Source organism: Dreissena polymorpha, chromosome 14 (assembly GCF_020536995.1).
Source record: "Dreissena polymorpha isolate Duluth1 chromosome 14, UMN_Dpol_1.0, whole genome shotgun sequence".
In the NCBI taxonomy this organism is placed as follows: Eukaryota; Metazoa; Mollusca; class Bivalvia; order Myida; family Dreissenidae; genus Dreissena; species Dreissena polymorpha.
Window position 1 is genome coordinate 53,492,685 of NC_068368.1, and position 27,421 is coordinate 53,520,105.

General features: G+C 38.2%; 1 protein-coding gene across 5 annotated transcripts in view; it reads left to right on the plus strand.

Annotated features, from left to right (window-relative positions):
• Window positions 1-27,421, plus strand: part of LOC127857991 (AP-5 complex subunit mu-1-like) — a 43,472-nt gene that overhangs the window by 2,550 nt on the left and 13,501 nt on the right. For 3 of the 5 annotated variants that reach the window (XM_052394816.1, XM_052394813.1, XM_052394812.1), the window contains exons 3-12: window positions 3,533-3,634; window positions 3,995-4,065; window positions 4,420-4,492; window positions 4,803-4,937; window positions 5,540-5,620; window positions 6,396-6,585; window positions 9,288-9,409; window positions 13,836-13,936; window positions 14,853-15,066; window positions 17,454-17,585. In XM_052394816.1, coding sequence (XP_052250776.1) covers window positions 3,563-3,634; window positions 3,995-4,065; window positions 4,420-4,492; window positions 4,803-4,937; window positions 5,540-5,620; window positions 6,396-6,585; window positions 9,288-9,409; window positions 13,836-13,936; window positions 14,853-15,066; window positions 17,454-17,585 — 1,191 coding nt within the window. In that variant the 5' untranslated portion in view covers window positions 3,533-3,562. The remainder of the gene's footprint in view (window positions 1-3,532; window positions 3,635-3,994; window positions 4,066-4,419; window positions 4,493-4,802; window positions 4,938-5,539; window positions 5,621-6,395; window positions 6,586-9,287; window positions 9,410-13,835; window positions 13,937-14,852; window positions 15,067-17,453; window positions 17,586-27,421) is intronic. The other 2 variants (XM_052394815.1, XM_052394814.1) reach the window with 1 other exon arrangement.

The following is a 27,421-nucleotide window of genomic DNA, read 5'->3' on the forward strand; positions in this document are numbered from 1 at the left end:
TTGTCAAATATCGCAGTCTACAGAAAGGTCAGTATACCTGCTAAGCGTGTTTTCACAACACCCAACATTTAATTCAGTTTTTTCTGGATTTTCTGTTTACTGAGTACTGTATACAGCACAATAACTGCTTCAATAATGAATAATCTAAAACAAGGTAATGATATAAATACAGCATGTTCAAATTGAAATTAATTTAAATGTACAACACAATTTTTAACCGAAATAAAAAAATTCAAATTTCTGTGCGCAACATAGTTTTTATACAAAACTCAATACGCCCATGCCATAACGTGACAATTTATATAAGTGAAATAATTTTCGCGGGCTTTCATTGGGACAAAGGATGAATACTAAATACAATTGCAGTGTTTAATTGAAGCTAGAATTTAATAATGTTGCGTTAACATTAAATTCAAAAGTGTGTTTCATATTACTGAGTTATTTCAAGCATAACTGATTCACAATCATTGGCATCTTCAGTGCCTTGGAGCCATGCTCTATTACTACTCGTTAAGTAGTATGTAGCCAATTTTGGTGTTAAACGAAAACACTTTAAACAGCCAAACAAATTACCTGTACTGATTATCACTTGCATATTTATGCAATTCTGATTTTTGAAATTTGGGATTATTAATCAAATATTGAGTCCTGGGCATAGTTGTCAGATGTTGATCATAGCAATCTTTCATCGACAGTAGAGTCTACTGAAGCAAACCTGGTACAGTAAGAAGGTTATCCTAGGGAGCCTTAGGCTCAGAGTCCTGATTTAGACAACTGATACTCTCAAGCAAGGCTTCTCAATTCAGTTAAAAAGAGTGTTTAGTTTAATAAACTCATTGTTAAGTGTTAATAGAAACAGTATTTTGCAGGAAATCACAAATTTGATGTTAAAATGTAACTTATTATTTGTACATGATTTATTAAGTTTTGAGCATAATTAATAAATTTCCCAATTGGGATAAAAACGCGCCTAATTTTTTCTAATTGACCGGTACCATACCATTATTTTACGTGGGATTCTAGAGATATGTCGTATGAAAGCATTATTGTCAATTCGGGAATCCAGGCCAATTTCCAAATACAACATTGAGATAATACAGAGAACGTACCATAAAATTCAAGAGCATAACATGCTGTCAAACAACAGCAAGTCTTATGCAAGAAAGGTTAGAAAGCTCAATACTCGACATTGTTTCAAATTAACAGTTTTAATTCTTAACAAACTGCTGGAAATGCTTGGTGTCAGCTTGGAGATCCATGAATATCAAAAGTACAATATTATAATCATATGTGTTTAGTAGAAATAACATAATTATTGCCTTTGCGTAAAACCACTGTGAACAGAATGTCAATTGAAGTAAAAACAATTCTATATTAGCAATAGAGGTTTAATGTGTTAATATCTTTTAAAAAAAAACAATTTTATCAATAAAAAAAATCCCAATTGACCAGACTTCTTTTCCCCAAATGGCTAGGAAAACCCCTGCATTACATGGCTTTATTCATCTGTTGACCAGCTTGCCCTTTTGTCTTTTACTATTTTAATTATACCCCATTACCATTGGTAATGGGGGCTACATAGGAGTCACTTTGTCGGTCGGTCTGTTGGTCTGTCCCAAAATTTCATCCGATTTTCACCAAACTTGGTCAAAATTTGTGTCTAGATTATGTCTAGGTCACATTTGAATATGAGTCATGACGGGTAAAAAAACTAGGTCACGGGGTCACTTAGTGCGTTTTTAACCGAAAGTTTGTCTGGACCATAACTATGTCATTTATAGTTAGATAGTAAAATGACTAGGTACATTTGTTAACCATCAGTAGACAGTGTGTTGCACGAAAGAATAACGTCGATATCTCCAAGGTCAAGGTCACACTTTGAGTTCAAAGGTCAAAAATGGCCATAAATGAGCTTGTCCATGCCATTACTATGTCATTCATTATGAGATTTTAAAATCACTTGGCACATTTGTTCGCCATCATTGGACGGTGTGTTGCGCTAAAGAATTACATAGATATCTCCAAGGTCAAGGTCACACTTTGAGTTCAAATGTCAAAAATGGCCATAAATGAGCTTGTCCGGGCCATAACTATGTTGTTCATTGTGAGATTTAAAAATCATTTGGAACATTTGTTCACAATCATTGGAAGGTGTGTTGCGTGAAAGAATGAAGTCAATATCTCCAAGGTCAAGGTCACACTTTGAGTTCAAAGGCCAAAATTGGCCATAAATGAGCTTGTCCGGGCCATTACTATGTCGTTCATTGTGAGATTTTAAAATTATTTGGCACATTTGTTAACCATTATAAGACAGTGTGTCATGCAAAAGAATTAAGTAGATATCTGCAACGTCAAGGTCATACTGTGAGTTCAAAGGTCAAAAATGGCTATAAATGATCTTGTGCGGGCCATAACTATGTCATTCATTGTGAGATTTTAAAATTACTCGGTACATTTGTTCACAATCATTTGACGATGTGTCATGCGAAAGAATTACGTCGATATCTCCAAGGTCAAGGTCACACTTGGAGTTCAAAAGTCATAAAAATGACCATAAATGAGCTTGTCCGAGCCATAACTATGTCATTAATTGTGAGATTTTAAAATGATGCTGTACATTAATTTTGTTCACAGTCATTGGAGGGCGTTTATGTGAAAGAATTCAAGAGTTCAAAGGTCAAAATGGCCATAAATGATGATGACACAATAATTCTTAAAAATCGCCATTAATTAGATTCTCTTGTTTTGTGCAGACAGCATGCAAAATAGTCTGTGTCAATGCGGCACGTGGGGGTATACGTCACGTCGGTGACAAAGCTCTAGTTTAAACATATACAATGGAGTATCTGCCAAGCAATCAGTAGGTCCAGGGTTTGAACCTAACTCTTGAAGAATTCTCAATTTTTATGCCTCCAGATCGAATGATCGGGGGTTTATTGTTTTTGGCCTGTCTGTCTGTCATTCTGTGGAAAACTTTAAACTTGGTTAAACTTTTGCAATAATGAATAACTTTTGCAATATTAAAGATAGAAACTTGATATTTGGCATGCATGTGTATCTCATGGAGCTGCACATTTTGAGTGGTAAAAGGTCAAGGTCATCCTTCAAGGTCAAAGGTCAAATATATGGCTTCAAAGCGGCTTTCAAACTTTAACCTTGTTCATAACTTTAGCAATATTTAAGATAGCAACTTGATATTTGGCATGCATGTATATCTCATGGAGCTGCACATTTTGAGTGGTGAAAGGTCAAGGTCATTCTTCAAGGTCAAAGGTCAAATATATGGCTTCAAAGGGGTGCAATAGGGGGCATTGTGATTCTGACAAACACATCTCTTGTTCTTCTAAACACACACATTATGAGATTTTTTTAAAATGAAAAACATGAAACAAATCAAACTCAATACTTATCCTTTCAACTGCTAAACAATTCATTATGCCGAAAAAAATCTTACGGGATAACACCTTATTGATGCCTTTAAAGACAGCAAAAACAAACTTGCATTTTTATAAATGCATATATAATGCTTCAGTTTCTGGTGGACAGAGATACATGCCAAAAGATGGAACAGAAGCCTGTCTATGAGATAAACACATCAAACGGCAAATTATGGCCCTTTGTTGTAGTGGAACAGGTTTGGGAAATTGTTATTGCTATTTTATTCTAGAACGCTATCACTCACATATTTTGAACTTATTATCCATTTCAAAATGCGCAGGAATGAAATCCGTTCAGTAATCTATGTCAACCAAAATTGGATCTACATCTAGGAAAAATGGAAATTATAATCTAAGATTTGGAAAAAAATATTATAACAGATTGTTGCTGTTTTATAAGCATTGAGCATTTATAAACAGGAACTGGTCTAAATGTAATCAGTATTTTAAGAATTTGTTAATATGTTTTGGCATGTTCTAAATTTATGATAAAATTCTGTGTTATGAAATGTTGATTACTGATTTTGCTTAATAGATTTTCGTAATATATGTTATAGGCTGGGCTGTTGTTTTGCTGTCTACCATTTGTGCCACAAGGTTTAAACCCCCGACCACCTTTAATTGACATGTGAGACACTCTTAAATAGAACTATATTTCAGATAAGTACAATTTTGGGAACATTTGTACAAGTTCATATTAAATATATGACCTTTGACAATCCAAAGTTTTGAACAAATAGGCTGCCATTTATGATATGCTGCTTTCAGATAAATCAGTAGTAAGGATTTCATTGTCATTAAGCTGAATTTGAAAAAAAAGTATTTTCCATAAATGTAATCATTGAATATCAAGTTTTCATTAAACATATATGTATAAGTTATCATTGTTCCTCATATTGTTTTTAGCAAATTTCTGAGAAGAAGGGTTCAGGCATATGGTAAGTACATAATATTAATAATAATCTTACAATGATATTTTCAGTCCTGGTGTTACATTAGGGTTCACTTTGCTCTGTACATTGACTGACTTCCTGCGGAACAAATCTTCAGATGAGGTAAAATTTAACAAACATGCAAGTTAATCCATGCTGATGTTAACTTTTTCTATAAAAAAACAACATTATGAAATGAAGCAGCTGAGTTTACCTTAACCCATGTTGTTTGTTTGGCCGTGTGTATTAAGGTTCTTTTGTGATATTGCCATTTTTTCCTAAAAAAAATGATCAGCTTATTTTATCCTTGTATTAAAAATTGCCAAATAAAGACTTCGATTTGCAAAATCTGAGGGACTTTTTCAGATTTCTTTTTTTATCAGAAAATGTTGTTTTTCATGCCCTATGATATTGCACAAGCATTCTTTTGCAGATTGAAGACAGAACTGGTGACCTGTACTTATTCCTGAGCCAGGCTGCACCATATGGGTCTGTATTGGACACGATCGTAGATTCAGTGCTAGCTAAAGTAAATGGGAAGTTTTCAGTACCTCAGAAAACAGCAAAGGTGAACAGGTTTTTTTTCTGCTTTGATAAATTGCTTTGATAAACAGTCTTCTGTAGTAATTAAAACTTTCTGGTGATTGCAGAACAATCTTTATTAACTACAAAAAGTACCGTTATTAATTGTATGTATATGTTATAATACAGAAAGATTCAATGAAGTAATTTCTGTTCTGATATACTTCTGGATAATTATGCAAAATTCAATCAATACATGTATTTATTTGTTAGCGTGGATTCAAAAAAAATTACCATTCACATAAGCCATTTTCCCTCCCTAAGATAAAAGTAAATACAACCCAGATTCAAATAGCTAAAACTTCAACGAAAAATCCATATAAAAATTAACGTGCAGTTAACATGCATTCTCTTGCAAATGACAGTCACATAGACAGTTCAGCTTGTTTTAAGAATGAGCTTTTTTACTTCATTGTTTGTTCTTCGTAGCAACATTTCCTTAGCTAAATTTATTTTTTCAAAATATTGATTTTGAGTTTTTATGTTACTTTTGATGCATTGTGGCCCTCTTGTTTTGGACTCTATCCAGCTGTGAATTTCCTCAAAATATGATAGTTGATGTGTCATGCTGGGGCTCTATATTTTCAGCAACCAGCATGGAGGTCAGTGTCCCACAAAGGCAAGAACCAGATGTACCTGACCATCACAGAGTATGTCCGCTCAGTGCAGGTATAAATGTTTGAACAAACTCAAGGGTGTCTCTGCATGGGTGCTGTCGAACAGAAATTTCGTAATTATCACAAAAAAGAGACAACCTGTAGAAACTTAACCTTATTGGCAGTAATTTTTTGTAGTTGATACGATAAATAAAGTCAACTCCAACTTCTTTTTTAAAGAAACAATAACATCGAAACATAAGTGTTTCAATTCTTTTAATATTCACATTGAATTATAGAACCTTGTTTTGGAAAACACTTTGCTTAATGTATGTAAGCTTGCTTAATGTATGTAAGCAAAGTGTAGTCCCAGATTAGTCTGTGCAGTCTGCAATGTTTGATCATGGACAACTCTTCAGCCTAGACCGGATTGGGGTGTAGAATAGACTTCCTTTAACCCTTTGCATGCTGGGAAATTTGTTGTCTGCTAAAATGTTGTCTGCTAAATTTCTAAAATAAGCATTTTCTTCAATTTTTTTCAAAGAATACTATCAAAATAGCAAACAGTTTGGATCCTGATGAGACGCCACGTTCTGTGGCCTCTCATCTGGATCCAAATTGTTTGCACAGGCCTTCAAAATTCGGATCCCGCACTGAAAGAGTTAAATGAGACATTCCACAAAAGAAAAAAGTTGTGTCCTTGATTAGCCTTTAGCCTATGCAGATTGCACAGGCTAATATTGGACAACAATTTTCACACTTGCATTAAGCCAAGTTTTACCAGAACAAGGAACAACAGATTGTTTTATATCCTAACTCATAATGCTCAGCCCCTGTTTGTTTCAAAGTATGACAGGGAGAACATAGAGGACGTATGGGACGTGTACGGCACGGTGACCTGCAAGGCTGAGCTGGAGGGCACCCTGCGGACGGTCACCTTGACAATAGCCCAGAGTGGGGAAGGGGAAGGAATGCCTATCAACAACCTAATTATACACCCATGTGTGCAGAGCGCAGACGCTGACATTCTGGTTGAAGGTTTCATATCAGTTTTGGTGTATTGTAAATCTGGGACTGAAATGACATGAAAAGCTCTTTAAAAAACAATGCTCATAAAACCCAACCATCTGAAGGGCTTGGCTATCTGTCCTCAAAAAGTTAATGGGAACATTGGTTAATTTACATGTTTTTGGTGTGTCATGGTCATTTTTAAACTTGAAAGAGATTGTAGCCTATCTAAGGCTATGTAAACTGTACTTGACATTGCCCTGCATTTTCAATCCATCACAATTTTAATTCCTCTGCACCTTTTATTTGGATGTAAAATGCATATAACCACTTGTATTTTTCCATCTCACCTTTTGTTTGTAATTTCAGATGGTATTGTGAATGTATACTCTTTTAAACTTAACTCACATGGGTACTAGGTGCTCAAATTGATCAGTTCCAGTTCTGTTGGTGTGTTGTTCCGAAAGCGTTTTCAACTTTTATCTTGTTACCACTTCAAACCCTTCATTTATTTAAAACTCAATTTTGATCAAACTTGGTCAGAATTGATATCTTAACAATATCTATGCCAAGTGAAAATCTGTGTTACACATGTCCAAAAACTAGGTCACCAGGTTAAATCCTAGTAAAACCTTGTTTCCACTCTAGAAACCAAATTATTTATGAATTGATAGTATGTTTATTCTGACAATATCAGCACCATGTTTTAATCAGTGTTACATCTGTCAAAAAGTAGGTGACCAGGTCAAAGCCATATTTATGATGTAATATTTAGGAAATTTGGTCAGTATGTTTATCCTGACAATATCTGGACCGATTTCAAATCTTGGTCACTTGTTACAAAAATTAGGTTAATGGGTCAAAACTTAGAAGAAAAAAAAGTTCACTGTATATCTCAATCTTGATAAAATATGGTCATCATGTTTTTCTTTAAATTTTTCTTGGGCAGGGTATTTTCTTGGTAAAACTTGTCCCAAAACTAAGTCATCAGGTCAATTTTCAGATAAACCTTGTTACTCCTCTAGAAGCCACATTCATGTTTCAATCTTTGTGAAATTTGGTCATAACAAATATCTGGTCAATATCTTGACCAACTTTGAATCTGGGTCAAGTTGGTCTAAAGATTAGGACACCATCAACAACTTGTGACTGGTTAGCAAGGTTGGACTTTATTTAAGCAAAGTTTAAATAGGGGTCAAACATGTTTATAAACTATGTGAAATCATATAAATAGAGAATATAATGTGAGTTTTGGATAAAGATCAAGTTAATCATGCGAGGCTTAGAACCATGATAGCTAGAGGCTTCCATAGCACTACCATGGTTCGAGCCGAGCATGATAAACTTGATCTTTATCCCAAACTTACATAATATTCTATTTATCCTATAATTTTCTCCCCTTTTCCATTAATAAGGATCAAATATTTATTTTGTGCCAATTTTGTTTTTCTGTAGTTCACAAAAACAGATTCTCCAATTTTTTGGAAAACCCCAAATATGATCTAAAAATAGTGATAGTATAGAGCTCAAGTTTTTTTCAAGTCGATTTTCATCTGGTAATAGGATAAACAAACTTGTTACATCTGCAGAAACCACATATATAATTCATTCTTGATTTAACTTACGCAGAATTTTTATTCTTACAACAATAAGGCCATGTTTTACCTTTATTTCTGAGTCAAGTGTTGTCTAAAACTAGGTCACAAGGTCAAGTCCTTGACAATTGGTGTACTTTGACCTAAGGTGAATACTTAAGGGCCATCATGGCCATATTTTTATGCTCCCCGAAAATTTTGGGGAGCATATAGTTGCCAGTTGGATGTTCCTTCCTTCTTTCCTTCCTTCCTTCCGTCACTCTTTTGTTACAGTTTCTCATAGCTCCTTCAATATTTTACTGATCTCTTACATATTTGGCATGTAGGTACCTTGCATAGACCTCAACCTTTTGATGAGGTTTGAGGCCACTGGGGTCAAGGTCAAGGTCACAGAGGCTAATAATAGATTTTTCCATCACAATTTTGTTACAGTTTCTCATAGCACCTTCAATATTTTACTGTTCACTTACATATTTGGCAGTAGGTACCTTTCATAGACCTCTACCTTTTGATGAGGTTTGAGGTCACTGGGGTCAAGGTCACAGAAGCTAAAAATATATTTTGTCGTCACAATTTTGTTACATTTTCTCATAGCGCCTTCAACATTTTACCGATCTCTTACATATTTGGCATGTAGGTACCTTGCATGAACCTCAACCTTTTAGTGAGGTTTGAGGTCAAGGTCACCGAGGCTGATAATATAGTTTTTTAGGTGGTTAGTAACACATAGATTGACAAAGCGCATCATCGGGGAGCATCCATCAGTTTCACTGATATCATTGTTTATAGATCTAAATTAAATGTGTAATCAGTTTGCACAAATTTGCCTGAACAAGACAGTTTGTTTCTGTATAATTCAATAACAAACGTAAAAAAAGTCGAGACGATTAGACCACAGTTAGAAGTTAAAGCTGCATCAGGGAGCATTAATTGATATTACCAATATTCTTGTTGTTGTTTTCAACAAGGCATACATTTTTTTAATGCGAGTTTGTTCCGTGGTTATATTTTGTCATTTTCTGTTCTTAACAATGTATTGGAACAACGTCTATTCTAAATTGATTTGTGAAAAATCTACCCAATTTCTTAAACTGTAAAATAATATCGCATGGTGGAAAGCGTCAATGCCTGTTTAAGGTCGAGACCGTGCCATGCCCAGGAGACTTCGGTTCAGCCCACCCCTGGAGATGTTCATGTTATGTCACTACATGGTGAACAAACCCACCACCCCACCCATCACTGGCTGCTTTGAGTTGTTTGTATGTACCTGTATTAGTTTGGGATTGTTTTCATGCATTTAATACATATTGTGAAATGGGTTCAGTCAATTTTGCAAGTCATCAATGTATTCAGTTTAAATAGACAGATAACTGTCTAAATTTCCAATGCGTAATTTCATTTTTTTTATGAAAAACAATTGATGAACATCATGTATGATGTGATTTAGTAAACATTTTTCTCTCAAAAAGGCTGGTAACAATCAAAGCCTTTAAAAGTGTTGGGCTTGATTTTAATAAGTGCTGCAACAATATGCCAAAAACCGTATTGCAATATATTGCTTACTTGAACCAGAATTATAACTCGCCAGCTAATCACCAAAATCAGCCTAATTACATCAACATTACCTTTGTATTGTTTGTTAAGGTTCTTGTTATATCCAAATGGCAATTCTAGCCTTTTGTACAAAATGCTTTACAAACACAATTAACTCTTTTATTGGTATGACATGCAAAAGCAGATCTTGCGGACTCCCATGTAACAACGCTACTCCATATATTATAAATAGACTTTTGAGAATGTTATTTTTACGTAACAATTTATTTTTACTAAACACTGATTTGTTTTGTTTACCTTGATAACATTATTTCGGATGGCTTTTCTGGACGAATTGTGGATGAATTTTTGTAGAATTTTCGTACCGGTATGATGAAAATCCTATCGCAATACAATATGCGGATAGTGTATTGCGATATATACCGATATACATGTATATTGTTGCAGCACTAATTTTAATAATCATTTTCCAGTTCAATTCAGAACCATTCTCTAGTAGTATTGTGAGTTTATTTTGCTGCCAGTATAATTTGTTTTATAGAGCTGAAGTGATTTGTACCACACATCATTCAATTTATTGTGAATAACCTGTTGATTTTTTGTGTCCATGCCAACCCAGGAAGATGTGATTTAATTTTCATGAAATAGTGTATATTAATCTATAACACTGTCATTAAGTATTACCCTTCCTATGAAGATGTAATACATTTTACATAATGTGTAGAAACTACATAGATTCAAAGGGATTAAATAAAGCTCTCAAGGAATTAGTTAGCCCCTAGTAGTTTTATTTTTTAGTAAACAATGATGTTGACATGTTCCATCTATCAAAATATTTTGACACAGTTAAAAGAGGGATGCACATTGTGCACAGTGCATTTCAAAATCTTGTATTGTGCAGGGGAATGATGTCGGCCCAATAGCTGGATCAGTTTTAATTGGATATTATGAAACTTGGTACTTATGTTTATGGGCATAATATATTGGCAAAGTTTAATAACCAGCAAGATGGCATAAAAAACTTGTGAACTATGGCCTCTATTTACACATAGCAAAGTTAACCATGTCCAGTGCCGTAGATAACCTCCAAACATTGGGGAGGCGGTCCAGTTTCTGTACTGGGAACGTAAAGGGTTTTGTTTGAGAGGGTTTTCCTCTCCTGTGGTTCAGAAAATTTTTACAATTACAATTAATATGGTGCGTTTTGGGGGAACTTTCATGTTGCTATAAATGCTTGATTTTTGTCTTACTCTCTGTTTGTCATGAAATCAGTTTGTTCAATGCCTCCGCCGACGACCCAGAAATATTAACAGTTATTTTTTTCTTTCCAAAAATTGTGCTAATTAAAAAAATAAAAATAAAGTAAATGTTTATGTATTTTAATGACGGGAAGACTGTAATAAATAACCACATGAAAATACACAACAACGAATCCAATATGACACGATTAGTAAAGAATATATCCACATTTCCAGCACTATTAAAATACAGAACCGGGATGAATAAATATTATTAAATTATGATAAATAAACAAAAATTACGGCATAATTCATTTTTTAAAGTCCCAAGAACAATATCCACACCAAATTATTTGTTGATTGAAGACACATTTTATCATGAACTGTTCGCGTAATGTAAATGCCAAGTGTAGTAGTGTCACATTCTATGAAAACTTCCCGAAGATAGTTAACCGCGAGTAAATCCCACTGACAAACTCATTAGCAACATCTAACAAGTCCATTGCATCGGTAGCACAACTGTGCACGTGGAGCGTCATGAGGTGGGTGAGTCTCTCCTGTGTCATAGACGTCCGGAGGTACGTCTTCAGGCGTCTCAGGGCTGGGAAGGACCTCTTGCTGGTGGCGTTGGTGGCGGGCAATTACGGAACAATTAACGCAATGACATTTACCCGGGCCCCTGGTTTATGACTCCTAACAAGGGATATTGACACATCACTGTTGGCAACCTCAGAGCAGACGGAGTGGGGACACATAGCTTCTGCACTGATGGCGCGTGATTACAAAAAATATGGTTTTGGGGAGGCGATGTTGGGGGCTTTTACGTTTTATTTATATATCGACGACTAGCCGAAATATTGGGGAGGCAGCCGCCTCTCCTACCTCCCCATTAAATACGCCCCTGATGTCTGCATTCTAACTCTGATATTTAACATAGGATAATCATGAAACTGGGTTGTAATGTTTGTGGGGCATATATTATCTATCAAGTTTGATAGGCAGCTTAATAAAATTAAGCACTTCAAAACAAAATATGGCCTTTAAAAAAACAAACAAATTTGCAAAATTAATTTTTACTTCTATCTCACAGGTGTTTTTTGCCAGTTACCAATCTTGATGACACTTTGGAGTTTGAAAGTAGACTAGGGATTGTTTTTGTGAACTGTTTTGGTCAAGCTCAAGGCAATCATTTTTCAAAATAGAAAAAACAGTTTCCGCTTAATTATTTAAGTTTTTTTGGAGGTAATGCATTAAACTTGTGTGTGTTGAATGCTTACATGGAGACCTAGCCTGGGACAGCATATTGGGCTGGTCAGATAAAGGTCAAGGTCACTATTATTGGGCTGGTCAGATAAAGGTCAAGGTCACTATTTCTTTAAATATAACAATGGTTCCCACAAGGACATCACCTTTTAAAGACAATTGTATAGTCAATCTGATGCCCTAACATTTCATTTGTCCTGACCCAAAAGTATCTTGTTCTGATCTTAAAATATACATACCTGATAGTCTATATATATATATACAGTATATGTACTGTATATTTTAATATCAGATTACTGGATTTTTGCTTGTTTAGTAGAGAGAAAGAAGACCATGATTGTTTTTACTCGTTTACCAATTGGACTAGCAGATGATTTTTCTTTACTTGTCCAGACCTATATTTGGATTGTCCTGGGCAATTAGACTACCGTTAATGTCATGCCCTGGGTTTACGCTCAATAACTTTGGTTTGGAAGGAGGTGTGTCATGGACATTGTAACTGTATTACGCTTTCCTGTAAATCTAAGCTGGGATTGAAAGTCATGTAAAGGTCATGGTCACTGTTACAAAAAATAAAAAATAAAAGTTAACACTGAATAATATGAGTTTTGAATAGCCCTGAAATTGTGTGTTTTGATTGCTGTCCTGTAGACTTAGCTTGTGACAACAATTTGGGCCAGTCAAGGTCACTCTTGCTAAAAACAGAAAAACTGTTTCTTCTCAATTACTTGAGTTTGGATGGAGCTATTATGATGACATTTTATATGTAGTTGACCCACATACTTAACTTTACATTGCACTTATTAAATTAAAAGGATATATGTTGAGGACTATGTTTCATCGCATTTCATTTTTTCTTGTATTCATTATTTTTGCTGCAATCATTTGAACTACAAATTAAAACATTAGTCACAGATCAATTCAACTTAGACCTTAAAACACCTACAATGGACCTGTATGCACATATGGACCCATGTACGTGTGCCACTTGCGACTCCTGTGTGTTTCTATTTATTGGTGGAAGAGGAGAGAGCCAAGGTCAAGGTCACACTTCAGTAATCCTTGTGTGTTTCTATTTATAGGTGGAGGATGAGAGAGCCAAGGTCAAGGTCACACTTAAGTGACCCATTTGTGTTTCTATTTATAGGTGGAGGATATGAGAGAGCCAATGTCAAGGTCAGGCTTAAGTGACCCATTGTGTGTATCTATTTATAGGTGGAAGATGAGAGAGCCAATGTCAAGGTCACACTTCAGTAATCCAGGTGTGTTTTTATTTATAGGTGGAGGTTGATGAGAGAGCCAAGGTCAAGGTCACATTTCAGTTATCCATGTGTGTTTCTATTAATAGGTTGAGGAGGAGAGAGTCAAGGGGAGGAGGAGAGAGCCAAAGTCAAGGTACTACTTCAGTAACTCATGTGTGTTTGTGTTTATATATGGAGGATGAGAAAGCCAAGGTCAAGGTCACACTTCATTAACCCAAGAGTGTGTTTCTATTTATAGGTGGAGGAGGAGAGAGTCAAGGTCAAGGTCACACTTCAGTAACCCATGTGTGTTTCTATTTATAGGTTGAGGAGGAGAGAGCCAAGGTCAAGGTCACACTTCAGTAACCCATGTGTGTTTCTTTTTATAGGTGGAGGAGGAGAGAGCCAAGGTCAAGGTCACACTTCAACTAAATGATAACATCAAGAACAACTTTGATGTCTGTGAGCTGCACATTCCATTTGCTAAAAGGTATAATTATATGAATTGGAATTTTAAATTTATAAGAACAAATTTACATAAAAAATAAATATCTGTACACAGGATGCAGAATCAACGGGATTTCCCGGGTTTTACACACGGGCTGGACAGCATGTAAACACTGTTAAGAAATTTATTTTTGCAAATATCACAGGTTATTGAAATACATTTGCAAAAATCTATTGTGCATAAAAGACAGTTTTTCTTGCAGTTTGTGCCGATATCTTAAGGTATAAAAATAAATCCTTGATTACGTCTGAAATCATTTTTAAAAATAACGTTGCGTGAAGCGAAACCATGTACAAATAATACAGGCTTATTTAATTAAGTTATACCAGTACCGATGTATTTCACATAGCGATAAGCAGCATGAAAATCTGTCTTTTATGCACTAGTTGAAATTCTTAAGAAAAATAATTTTTAAAAGTTTTCAAAAGAAAGCACCACTCACCATCGTGTATACATCCATTAAAAGTTAAAAGGTGGAACCCCACACAGTCACATGATCCTTCACCCTGGTATAGCAACCTTTCAGGGCTTTAAAATGGACTAGAAATACATTTAAAAAAATCAACTTGTACATTAAAGAGGTGTGTATGCTTTTCAAAAAAACAAAATTTGACAAAAATATTCAATAAATCAATAGCAGCATAAAAAGGTTATCAAACAAAAAGTGCTAAAAATTTGCGTTTTATGACAAAGAAATTTCATTTTTCTGCATGTGTCTTATTTATAAGTTCAGAGTAAAGGCATATTGCATTTGAGGTTGCTGACATGTACAAGATTTACTTTGTGTTTGTGTATTTCTTTATATTTGTTTCATATTTTGTATCAGATGTGTCTATGATTTTGATAATCCTTCATTTGCCATAGTCAGTATCTGTCATCAAAGCTATCTGTATTACAGGGCTCCAATAGTGATCCAGGAGTTTTCAGCCAACCACGGTGCCCTGCTCGTATCCTCAAGCAAGTCCACTTTAGTTTGGAACCTAGCTCCGCGGTTTCCGGCACGCCAGACGGAAGTCAACATGTCAGCCATAGTACAGTTGCGAGCCAGTCAGGGAGAGGGTTTGGGTACAATTGAAGAGACTTTCTGTACAGGGCAAAATGCCTACGCTCAAGTATGTGAAGAATGAGGACCTGCCCTAACAGTCTTAAGTCTTATTTTTGCTAGAATTTTCTAAGAAAAGGCAAGCTATTGTTCTCGCCGCGGTGTCGGCATCTCTATTTGTGTCTGACCTAGGTTAAAGCAAGTTTCTCTGAAAAGGCTTGAGGCGTTTTATTCAAACTTGCTAAATGTTATCCCATAATATAATTACAGCAAAGGCCAAGTTTGGTAACAATCTGTACATTTGTCAAACTTTAAGGCTTTTTTACTCTTAGAAATTTACTTAGTTATTTAAATGCAATATGTAGGCAGGATAAAGTTTTCTTATAAGCTGGTTTGTCGGGAATGGCTTGAAAGATTACATTCAACCGTTTAGCATTTAATATATATATTGTAAAATGAAAAATAGGTAAAGTTTGAAAACTTTAAAGTTGTCAAAATAATTAGGGGCAGTTTTAAAATAAGACAATTCCATATGGACCGTGCTCTGTGAAAAAGGGGTTTAAAGCATGTGCTTATCTGGAACTGCACTTTACGAACTTGCACTAAACCCCTAAACCCCCTTTTTCACAGAGCTTGGGCCATATACACTATTAAGGCAGGTAAAGTTCAGTGGTAATATGGTTTCTCAGGAGTTGGCCTCAAAGATTAGTTTCAAAATTGCAACATTTGTTTTCATATTGAATGAGAATAGATAGAGCCATTGTGATGCTAGAGCAGTTGAGGTCACTGTTGGAAAATATCGAACTAATAAATTATACTCAAAATCCATTCAAAATCTAAGTGTGTCTTAGGATACTTTGCAAATTAGAAAAACACTTAATTAATTTAAAACTTAAATATTTTACCCAATGAACAAACAATTTAGTGTAGAAAAAAAGCACAACTCTAATAATAACTGAACAAGTCGAGCGTGCTGTACTCAAACAGCTAAGTTGTATATATGATAAATGGTTATCTTAGGCCTGAAATATTATACATTTTTATATTTTATCGTAGTATAAAGCTATGCCGTATGAGTGTGTTTGCATTTATTTGTTTATTTCTTAAAATGTGGTTTTCTAATTATTTCCCTTTCAAGTAGGGGGATGTAGTCATAATTGATGTCTGTCTGTGTGTCTGTCTACAAACACAATATTGTCCAGGAAGTATTGCTACAATTTTCACTGTTCAGCGTTAATTTTTAGCTCTACTGGCCAAACGCCTGAAGAGCTTATGTCATGGCGTGGTTTCTGTCGTCTGTCAGTGCGTGCATGCGTTAGACTTTTTCTTGTTTATGCGATAAAGTCCACAGTTTTTATCCTATTCTTTTCAAACTTTTTCAGTGTCTTTATATTAATGAGGACTCGAACCCTATTGAAAATGCGTTACATTAGAATAAAAAGTCCAGAATTATCTCCCCTTGAATTTGAGAAAATTGTGAAATAAGGCTTGTTTACGCAATAAAGTCCACAGTTTTCATCCAATCATTTCCAAACTTGCACAGTGTCTTTATCTGAATAATAAGTCAAACCCTATTGAAAATGAGCTATATCGGAGTTATAAGTCCAGAATTATCTCCCCTTGAATTTGAGAAAAAAAAGAAAATCTTTAACATTTGCCATAACTTTTGCAATATTGAAGATAGCAACTTCATATTTGGCATGCATGTGTATCTCATGGAGCTGCACATTTTGAGTGGTGAAATGTCAAGGTCAAGGTCATCCTTTAAGGTCAAAGGTAAAAAAAAAATCAAAGCGGCGCAGAAGGGGACATAGTGTTTCTGACAAACACATTTCTTGTTTGTTTACATATAAAGTTTTATCCTTTTCAAACTTCAACAGATGTTTTATATCATCAAGGGCCAGAACCCTATTGAGAGTGAAGAAACTTTGTCCAACTTATTGTTTCAAAGGAGCCATTTGAAGTTTAAATTACGTTTCTTCTTGTTTATGCGATAAATTTCCCATTTTGGGCCTGTTTATTTAAAACTTACTCAGATTGTTCATACTATCAAGGGCTTGAGCCCTATTGATTCAAGCCAGTAGAGCAAGTCAGGCCCTCATGGGCCTCTTGTAATGTGGTTTGTTATTATATAAAGTTGTCTATGATTATTTTATTTAAATTTGTTTAAACTTGCCAAAGTTATAGCCTTACTCAGAAATTAAATACTGGTAACAAGATTATTATACCTGCATATTCAAAGATATCAACCCCAAATGGTAACCATCATATGACTTAACATGTAACATATGTAGACCTTTCTTACAGGTTAACAACACACTTAGATATACAATGGAGCATTTTGAAACAAAAGTGAAATAGGGGTGCACATTTGTCCTCAAAATGTCTTATTTAGATTTATAAAACAGCCATTTTGTAAACTCAAATGGGTATTCAGCCTTTCTCTTGTATTTTCAGCTGTTCTTCAAGATACAGGAGTTCAGTCAGTCAGGCAGTTACATTGACGCCAAGTCCATCCAGGTGTCCCCCAGTCTCAAGTACAAGCTCACTTGTGGTATGTTCCCAGTCTCAAGTACAAGCTCACTTGTGGTATGATCCTAGTCTCAAGTACAAGCTCACTTGTGGTATGTTCCTAGTCTCAAGTACAAGCTCACTTGTATGCTCCAAGTCTCAAGTACAAGCTCACTTGTGGTATGTTTCAAGTCTCAAGTACAAGCTCACTTGTGGTATGTTCCTAGTCTCAAGTACAAGCTCACTTGTGGTATGTTCCCAGTCTCAAGTACAAGCTCACTTGTGGTATGTGCCAAGTCTCAAGTACAAGCTCACTTGTGGTATGTGCCAAGTCTCAAGTACAAGCTCACTTGTGGTATGTTCCTAGTCTCAAGTACAAGCTCACTTGTGGTATGTTCCTAGTCTCTAGTACAAGCTTACTTGTGGTATGTTCCTAGTCTCAAGTACAAGCTCACTTGTGGTATGTGCCAAGTCTCAAGTACAAGTTCACTTGTGGTATGTGCCAAGTCTCAAGTACAAGCTCACTTGTGGTATGTTCCCAGTCTCAAGTACAAGCTCACTTGTGGTATGTTCCCAGTCTCAAGTACAAGCTCACTTGTGGTATGTTCCCAGTCTCAATTTCAAGCTCACTTGTGGTATGTTCCAAGTCTCAAGTACAAGCTCACTTGTATGTTCCAAGTCTCAAGTACAAGCTCACTTGTGGTATGTTCCCAGTCTCAAGTACAAGCTCACTTGTATGTTCCAAGTCTCAGGTACAAGCTCACTTGTATGCTCCAAGTCTCAAGTACAAGCTCACTTGTGGTATGTTCCTAGTCTCAAGTACAAGCTCACTTGTGGTATGTTCCTAGTCTCAAGTACAAGCTCTCTTGTGGTATGTGCCAAGTCTCAAGAACAAGCTCGCTTGTGGTATGTTCCCAGTCTCAAGTACAAGCTCACTTGTGGTATGTTCCCAGTCTCAAGTACAAGCTCACTTGTAGTATGTTCCCAGTCTTAAGTACAAGCTCACTTGTATGCTCCAAGTCTCAAGTACAAGCTCACTTGTGGTATGTGCCAAGTCTCAAGTACAAGTTCACTTGTGGTATGTGCCAAGTCTCAAGTACAAGCTCACTTGTGGTATGTTCCCAGTCTCAAGTACAAGCTCACTTGTGGTATGTTCCCAGTCTCAAGTACAAGCTCACTTGTGGTATGTTCCCAGTCTCAATTTCAAGCTCACTTGTGGTATGTTCCAAGTCTCAAGTACAAGCTCACTTGTATGTTCCAAGTCTCAAGTACAAGCTCACTTGTGGTATGTTCCCAGTCTCAAGTACAAGCTCACTTGTATGTTCCAAGTCTCAAGTACAAGCTCACTTGTATGCTCCAAGTCTCAAGTACAAGCTCACTTGTGGTATGTTCCTAGTCTCAAGTACAAGCTCACTTGTGGTATGTTCCTAGTCTCAAGTACAAGCTCTCTTGTGGTATGTGCCAAGTCTCAAGTACAAGCTCGCTTGTGGTATGTTCCCAGTCTCAAGTACAAGCTCACTTGTGGTATGTTCCCAGTCTCAAGTACAAGCTCACTTGTAGTATGTTCCCAGTCTTAAGTACAAGCTCACTTGTATGCTCCAAGTCTCAAGTACAAGCTCACTTGTGGTATGTTCCCAGTCTCAAGTACAAGCCCACTTGTGGTATGTTCCTAGTCTCAAGTACAAGCTCACTTGTGGTATGTTCCTAGTCTCAAGTACAAGCTCACTTGTGGTATGTTCCCAGTCTCAAGTACAAGCTCACTTGTGGTATGTTCCCAGTCTCAAGTACAAGCTCACTTGCAGTATGTGCCAAGTCTCAAGTACAAGCTCACTTGTGGCATGTTCCCAGTCTTAAGTACAAGCTCACTTGTATGTTCACAGTCTAAAGTACAAGCTCACTTGTGGTATGTTCCAAGTCTCAAGTACAAGCTCACTTGTGGTATGTTCCAAGTCTCAAGTACAAGCTCACTTGTGGTATGTTCCCAGTCTCAAGTACAAGCTCACTTGTGGTATGTCCCCAGTCTCAAGTACAAGCTCACTTGTGGTATGCTCAAAGTCTCAATTACAAGCTCACTTGTGGTATGTTCCAAGTCTCAAGTACAAGCTCACTTGTGGTATGTTCCCAGTCTCAAGTACAAGCTCACTTGTGGTATGTTCCCAGTCTCAAGTACAAGCTCACTTGTGGTATGTTCCCAGTCTCAAGTTCAAGCTCACTTGTGGTATGTTCCAAGTCTCAAGTACAAGCTCACTTGTATGTTCCAAGTCTCAAGTACAAGCTCACTTGTGGTAAGTTCCCAGTCTCAAGTACAAGCTCACTTGTATGTTCCAAGTCTCAAGTACAAGCTCACTTGTATGCTCCAAGTCTCAAGTACAAGCTCACTTGTGGTATGTTCCTAGTCTCAAGTACAAGCTCACTTGTGGTATGTTCCTAGTCTCAAGTTCAAGCTCACTTGTGGTATGTTCCAGGTCTCAAGTACAAGCTCACTTGTATGTTCCAAGTCTCAAGTACAAGCTCACTTGTGGTATGTTCCCAGTCTCAAGTACAAGCTCACTTGTATGTTCCAAGTCTCAAGTACAAGCTCACTTGTATGCTCCAAGTCTCAAGTACAAGCTCACTTGTGGTATGTTCCTAGTCTCAAGTACAAGCTCACTTGTGGTATTTTCCTAGTCTCAAGTACAAGCTCACTTGTGGTATGTGCCAAGTCTCAAGTACAAGCTCGCTTGTGGTATGTTCCCAGTCTCAAGTACAATCTCACTTGTGGTATGTTCCCAGTCTCAAGTACAAGCTCACTTGTAGTATGTTCCCAGTCTTAAGTACAAGCTCACTTGTATGCTCCAAGTCTCAAGTACAAGCTCACTTGTGGTATGTTCCCAGTCTCAAGTACAAGCCCACTTGTGGTATGTTCCTAGTCTCAAGTACAAGCTCACTTGTGGTATGTGCCAAGTCTCAAGTACAAGCTCGCTTGTGGTATGTTCCCAGTCTCAAGTACAAGCTCACTTGTGGTATGTTCCCAGTCTCAAGTACAAGCTCACTTGTAGTATGTTCCCAGTCTTAAGTACAAGCTCACTTGTATGCTCCAAGTCTCAAGTACAAGCTCACTTGTGGTATGTTCCAAGTCTCAAGTACAAGCTCACTTGTGGTATGTTCCAAGTCTCAAGTACAAGCTCACTTGTGGTATGTTCCCAGTCTCAAGTACAAGCTCACTTGTGGTATGTCCCCAGTCTCAAGTACAAGCTCACTTGTGGTATGCTCAAAGTCTCAATTACAAGCTCACTTGTGGTATGTTCCAAGTCTCAAGTACAAGCTCACTTGTGGTATGTTCCCAGTCTCAAGTACAAGCTCACTTGTGGTATGTTCCCAGTCTCAAGTACAAGCTCACTTGTGGTATGTTCCCAGTCTCAAGTTCAAGCTCACTTGAGGTATGTTCCAAGTCTCAAGTACAAGCTCACTTGTATGTTCCAAGTCTCAAGTACAAGCTCACTTGTGGTAAGTTCCCAGTCTCAAGTACAAGCTCACTTGTATGTTCCAAGTCTCAAGTACAAGCTCACTTGTATGCTCCAAGTCTCAAGTACAAGCTCACTTGTGGTATGTTCCTAGTCTCAAGTACAAGCTCACTTGTGGTATGTTACTAGTCTCAAGTTCAAGCTCACTTGTGGTATGTTCCAGGTCTCAAGTACAAGCTCACTTGTATGTTCCAAGTCTCAAGTACAAGCTCACTTGTGGTATGTTCCCAGTCTCAAGTACAAGCTCACTTGTATGTTCCAAGTCTCAAGTACAAGCTCACTTGTATGCTCCAAGTCTCAAGTACAAGCTCACTTGTGGTATGTTCCTAGTCTCAAGTACAAGCTCACTTGTGGTATTTTCCTAGTCTCAAGTACAAGCTCACTTGTGGTATGTGCCAAGTCTCAAGTACAAGCTCGCTTGTGGTATGTTCCCAGTCTCAAGTACAAGCTCACTTGTGGTATGTTCCCAGTCTCAAGTACAAGCTCACTTGTAGTATGTTCCCAGTCTTAAGTACAAGCTCACTTGTATGCTCCAAGTCTCAAGTACAAGCTCACTTGTGGTATGTTCCCAGTCTCAAGTACAAGCCCACTTGTGGTATGTTCCTAGTCTCAAGTACAAGCTCACTTGTGGTATGTGCCAAGTCTCAAGTACAAGCTCGCTTGTGGTATGTTCCCAGTCTCAAGTACAAGCTCACTTGTGGTATGTTCCCAGTCTCAAGTACAAGCTCACTTGTAGTATGTTCCCAGTCTTAAGTACAAGCTCACTTGTATGCTCCAAGTCTCAAGTACAAGCTCACTTGTGGTATGTTCCCAGTCTCAAGTACAAGCCCACTTGTGGTATGTTCCTAGTCTCAAGTACAAGCTCACTTGTGGTATGTTCCTAGTCTCAAGTACAAGCTCACTTGTGGCATGTTCCCAGTCTCAAGTACAAGCTCACTTGTGGTATGTTCCCAGTCTCAAGTACAAGCTCACTTGTGGTATGTTCCCAGTCTCAAGTACAAGCTCACTTGCAGTATGTGCCAAGTCTCAAGTACAAGCTCACTTGTGGCATGTTCCCAGTCTTAAGTACAAGCTCACTTGTATGTTCCCAGTCTCAAGTACAAGCTCACTTGTGGTATGTTCCAAGTCTCAAGTACAAGCTCACTTGTGGTATGTTCCAAGTGTCAAGTACAAGGTCACTTGTGGTATGTGCCAAGTCTTAAGTACAAGCTCACTTGTGGTATGTTCCCAGTCTTAAGTACAAGCTCACTTGTGGCATGTTCCCAGTCTCAAGTACAAGCTCACTTGTGGTTTGTTCCCTGTCTCAAGTACAAGCCCACTTGTGGTATGTTCCTAGTCTCAAGTACAAGCTCACTTGTGGTATGCTCCAAGTCTCAAGTACAAGCTCACTTGTGGTATGTTCCCAGTCTCAAGTACAAGCTCACTTGTGGTATGCTCCAAGTCTCAAGTACAAGCTCACTTGTGGTATGTGCCAAGTCTCAAGTACAAGCTCACTTGTGGTATGTTCCCAGTCTCAAGTACAAGCTCACTTGTGGTATGTTCCCAGTCTCAAGTACAAGCTCACTTGTGGTATATGCCAAGTCTTAAGTACAAGCTCACTTGTGGTATGTTCCTAGTCTCAAGTACAAGCTCACTTGTGGTATGTGCCAAGTCTCAAGTACAAGCTCACTTGTGGTATGTGCCAAGTCTCAAGTACAAGCTCACTTGTGGTATGTTTGTAGTCTCAAGTACAAGCTCACTTGTGGTATGTTCCCAGTCTTAAGTACAAGCTCACTTGTGGAATGTTCCCAGTCTCAAGTACAAGCTCACTTGTGGTATGTGCCAAGTCTCAAGTACAAGCTCACTTGTGGTATGTTCCCAGTCTCAAGTACAGGCTCACTTGTGGTATGTTCCCAGTCTCAAGTACAAGCTCACTTGTGGTATGTTCCAAGTCTCAAGTACAAGCTCACTTGCGGTATGTTCCCAGTCTCAAGTACAAGCTCACTTGTGGTATGTTCCCAGTCTCAAGTACAAGCTCACTTGTGGTATGTTCCTAGTCTCAAGTACAAGCTCACTTGTGGTATGTTCCTAGTCTCAAGTACAAGCTCACTTGCAGTATGTGCCAAGTCTCAAGTACAAGGTCACTTGTGGTATGTTCCAAGTCTCAAGTACAAGCTCACTTGTGGTATGTTCCCAGTCTCAAGTACAAGCTCACTTGTGGTATGTTCCAAGTCTCAAGTACAAGCTCACTTGTATGATCCAAGTCTTAAGTACAAGCTCACTTGTCGTATGTTCTTAGTGTCAAGTACAAGGTCACTTGTGGTATGTGCCAAGTCTCAAGTACATGCTAACTTGTGGTATGTTCCAAGTGTCAAGTACAAGCTCACTTGTCGTATGTTCCAAGTGTCAAGTACAAGGTCACTTGTGGTATGTACCAAGTCTTAAGTACAAGCTCACTTGTGGTATGTTCCAAGTTTCAAGTACAAGCTCGCTTGTGGTATGTGCCAAGTCTCAAGTACAAGCTCACTTGTGGTATGATCCTAGTCTCAAGTACAAGCTCACTTGTGGTATGTTCCAAGTCTCAAGTACAAGCTCACTTGTATGCTATAAGTCTTAAGTACAAGCTCACATATGGTATGTGCAAAGTCTCAAGTACAAGCTCACTTGCGGTATGTGCCAAGTCTCAAGTACAAGCTCACTTGCGGTATGTTCCCAGTCTCAAGTACAAGCTCACTTGTGGTATATTCCTAGTCTCAAGTACAAGCTCACTTGTGGTATGTGCCAAGTCTCAAGTACAAGCTCACTTGCGGTATGTTCCCAGTCTCAAGTACAAGCTCGCTTGCGGTATGTGCCAAGTCTCAAGTACAAGCTCACTTGTGGTATGTTCCCAGTCTCAAGTACAAGCTCACTTGTGGTATGTTCCTAGTCTCAAGTACAAGCTCACTTGTGGTATGTTCCCAGTCTCAAGTACAATCTCACTTGCGGTATGTTCCAAGTGTCAAGTACAAGGTCACTTGTGGTATGTTCCTAGTCTCAAGTACAAGGTCACTTGTGGTATGTTCCAAGTCTCAAGTACAAGCCCACTTGTGGTATGTTCCTAGTCTCAAGTACAAGCTCACTTGTGGTATGCTCCAAGTCTCAAGTACAAGCTCACTTGTGGTATGTTCCCAGTCTCAAGTACAAGCTCACTTGTGGTATGCTCCAAGTCTCAAGTACAAGCTCACTTGTGGTATGTGCCAAGTCTCAAGTACAAGCTCACTTGTGGTATGTTCCCAGTCTCAAGTACAAGCTCACTTGTGGTATGTTCCCAGTCTCAAGTACAAGCTCACTTGTGGTATATGCCAAGTCTTAAGTACAAGCTCACTTGTGGTATGTTCCTAGTCTCAAGTACAAGCTCACTTGTGGTATGTGCCAAGTCTCAAGTACAAGCTCACTTGTGGTATGTGCCAAGTCTCAAGTACAAGCTCACTTGTGGTATGTTTGTAGTCTCAAGTACAAGCTCACTTGTGGTATGTTCCCAGTCTTAAGTACAAGCTCACTTGTGGAATGTTCCCAGTCTCAAGTACAAGCTCACTTGTGGTATGTGCCAAGTCTCAAGTACAAGCTCACTTGTGGTATGTTCCCAGTCTCAAGTACAGGCTCACTTGTGGTATGTTCCCAGTCTCAAGTACAAGCTCACTTGTGGTATGTTCCAAGTCTCAAGTACAAGCTCACTTGCGGTATGTTCCCAGTCTCAAGTACAAGCTCACTTGTGGTATGTTCCCAGTCTCAAGTACAAGCTCACTTGCAGTATGTGCCAAGTCTCAAGTACAAGGTCACTTGTGGTATGTTCCAAGTCTCAAGTACAAGCTCACTTGTGGTATGTTCCCAGTCTCAAGTACAAGCTCACTTGTGGTATGTTCCAAGTCTCAAGTACAAGCTCACTTGTATGATCCAAGTCTTAAGTACAAGCTCACTTGTGGTATGTGCCAAGTCTCAAGTACATGCTAACTTGTGGTATGTTCCAAGTGTCAAGTACAAGCTCACTTGTCGTATGTTCCAAGTGTCAAGTACAAGGTCACTTGTGGTATGTACCAAGTCTTAAGTACAAGCTCACTTGTGGTATGTTCCAAGTGTCAAGTACAAGCTCGCTTGTGGTATGTGCCAAGTCTCAAGTACAAGCTCACTTGTGGTATGATCCTAGTCTCAAGTACAAGCTCACTTGTGGTATGTTCCAAGTCTCAAGTACAAGCTCACTTGTATGCTCCAAGTCTTAAGTACAAGCTCACATATGGTATGTGCAAAGTCTCAAGTACAAGCTCACTTGCGGTATGTGCCAAGTCTCAAGTACAAGCTCACTTGCGGTATGTTCCCAGTCTCAAGTACAAGCTCACTTGTGGTATATTCCTAGTCTCAAGTACAAGCTCACTTGTGGTATGTGCCAAGTCTCAAGTACAAGCTCACTTGCGGTATGTGCCAAGTCTCAAGTACAAGCTCACTTGTGGTATGTTCCCAGTCTCAAGTACAAGCTCACTTGTGGTATGTTCCTAGTCTCAAGTACAAGCTCACTTGTGGTATGTTCCCAGTCTCAAGTACAATCTCACTTGCGGTATGTTCCAAGTGTCAAGTACAAGGTCACTTGTGGTATGTTCCTAGTCTCAAGTACAAGGTCACTTGTGGTATGTTCCAAGTCTCAAGTACAAGCTCACTTGTGGTATGTTCCAAGTCTCAAGTACAAGCTCACTTGTGGTATGTTCCAAGTCTCAAGTACAAGCTCACTTGCGGTATGTTCCAAGTGTCAAGTACAAGGTCACTTGTGGTATGTGCCAAGTCTTAAGTACAAGCTCACTTGTGGTATGTATCCAGTCTTAAGTACAAGCTCACTTGTATGCTCCAAGTCTCAAGTACAAGCTCACTTGTGGTATGTTCCCTGTCTCAGTACAAGCCCACTTGTGGTATGTTCCTAGTCTCAAGTACAAGCTCACTTGTGGTATGCTCCAAGTCTCAAGTACAAGCTCACTTGTGGTATGTTCCCAGTCTCAAGTACAAGCTCACTTGTGGTATGTTCCCAGTCTCAAGTACAAGCTCACTTGTGGTATGTTCCCAGTCTCAAGTACAAGCTCACTTGTGGTATGTTTCAAGTCTCAAGTACAAGCTCACTTGTGGTATGTTCCCAGTCTCAAGTACAAGCTCACTTGTGGTATGTTCCCAGTCTCAAGTACAAGCTCACTTGTGGTATGTTTCAAGTCTCAAGTACAAGCTCACTTGTGGTATGTTCCCAGTCTCAAGTACAAGCTCACTTGTGGTATGTTCCCAGTCTCAAGTACAAGCTCACTTGTGGTATGTTTCAAGTCTCAAGTACAAGCTCACTTGTGGTATGTTCCCAGTCTCAAGTACAAGCTCACTTGTGGTATGTTCCTAGTCTCAAGTACAAGCTCACTTGTGGTATGTTCCTAGTCTCAAGTACAAGCTCACTTGTGGTATGTTCCCAGTCTCAAGTACAAGCTCACTTATGGTATGTTCCCAGTCTCAAGTACAAGCTCACTTTTGGTATGTTCCAAGTCTCAAGTACAAGCTCACTTGTGGTATGTGCCAAGTCTCAAGTACAAGCTCACTTGTGGTATGTTCCTAGTCTCAAGTACAAGCTCACTTGTGGTATGTTCCTAGTCTCAAGTACAAGCTCACTTGTGGTATGTTCCTAGTCTCAAGTACAAGCTCACTTGTGGTATGTTCCCAGTCTCAAGTACAAGCTCACTTGTGGTATGTTCCAAGTCTCAAGTACAAGCTCACTTGTGATATGTTCCAAGTGTCAAGTACACATTCGCTTGTGATATGTGCCAAGTCTCAAGTACAAGCTCGCTTGTGGTATGTTCCTAGTCTCAAGTACATGCTCACTTGTGGTATGTTCCAAGTGTCAAGTACAAGCTCACTTGTGGTATGTTCCAAATGTCAAGTACAAGCTCGCTTGTGGTATGTGCCAAGTCTCAAGTACAAGCTCACTTGTGGTATGTTCCAAGTGTTAAGTACAAGCTCGCTTGTGGTATGTGCCAAGTCTCAAGTACAAGCTCACTTGTGGTATGTTCCTAGTCTCAAGTACAAGCTCACTTGTGGTATGATCCTAGTCTCAAGTACAAGCTCACTTGTGGTATGTGCCAAGTGTCAAGTACAAGCTCGCTTGTGGTATGTGCCAAGTCCCAAGTACAATCTCACTTGTGGTATGTTCCTTGTCTCAAGTACAAGCTCACTTGTGGTATGTTCCTAGTCTCAAGTACAAGCTCACTTGTGGTTTGTTTCCTAGTCTTAAGTACAAGCTCACTTGTGGTATGTGCCAATTCTCAAGTACAAGCTCACTTGTGGTATGTTCCAAGTGTCAAGTATAAGCTCGCTTGTGGTATGTGCCAAGTCTCAAGTACAAGCTCACTTGTGGTATGTTCCTAGTCTCAAGTACAAGCT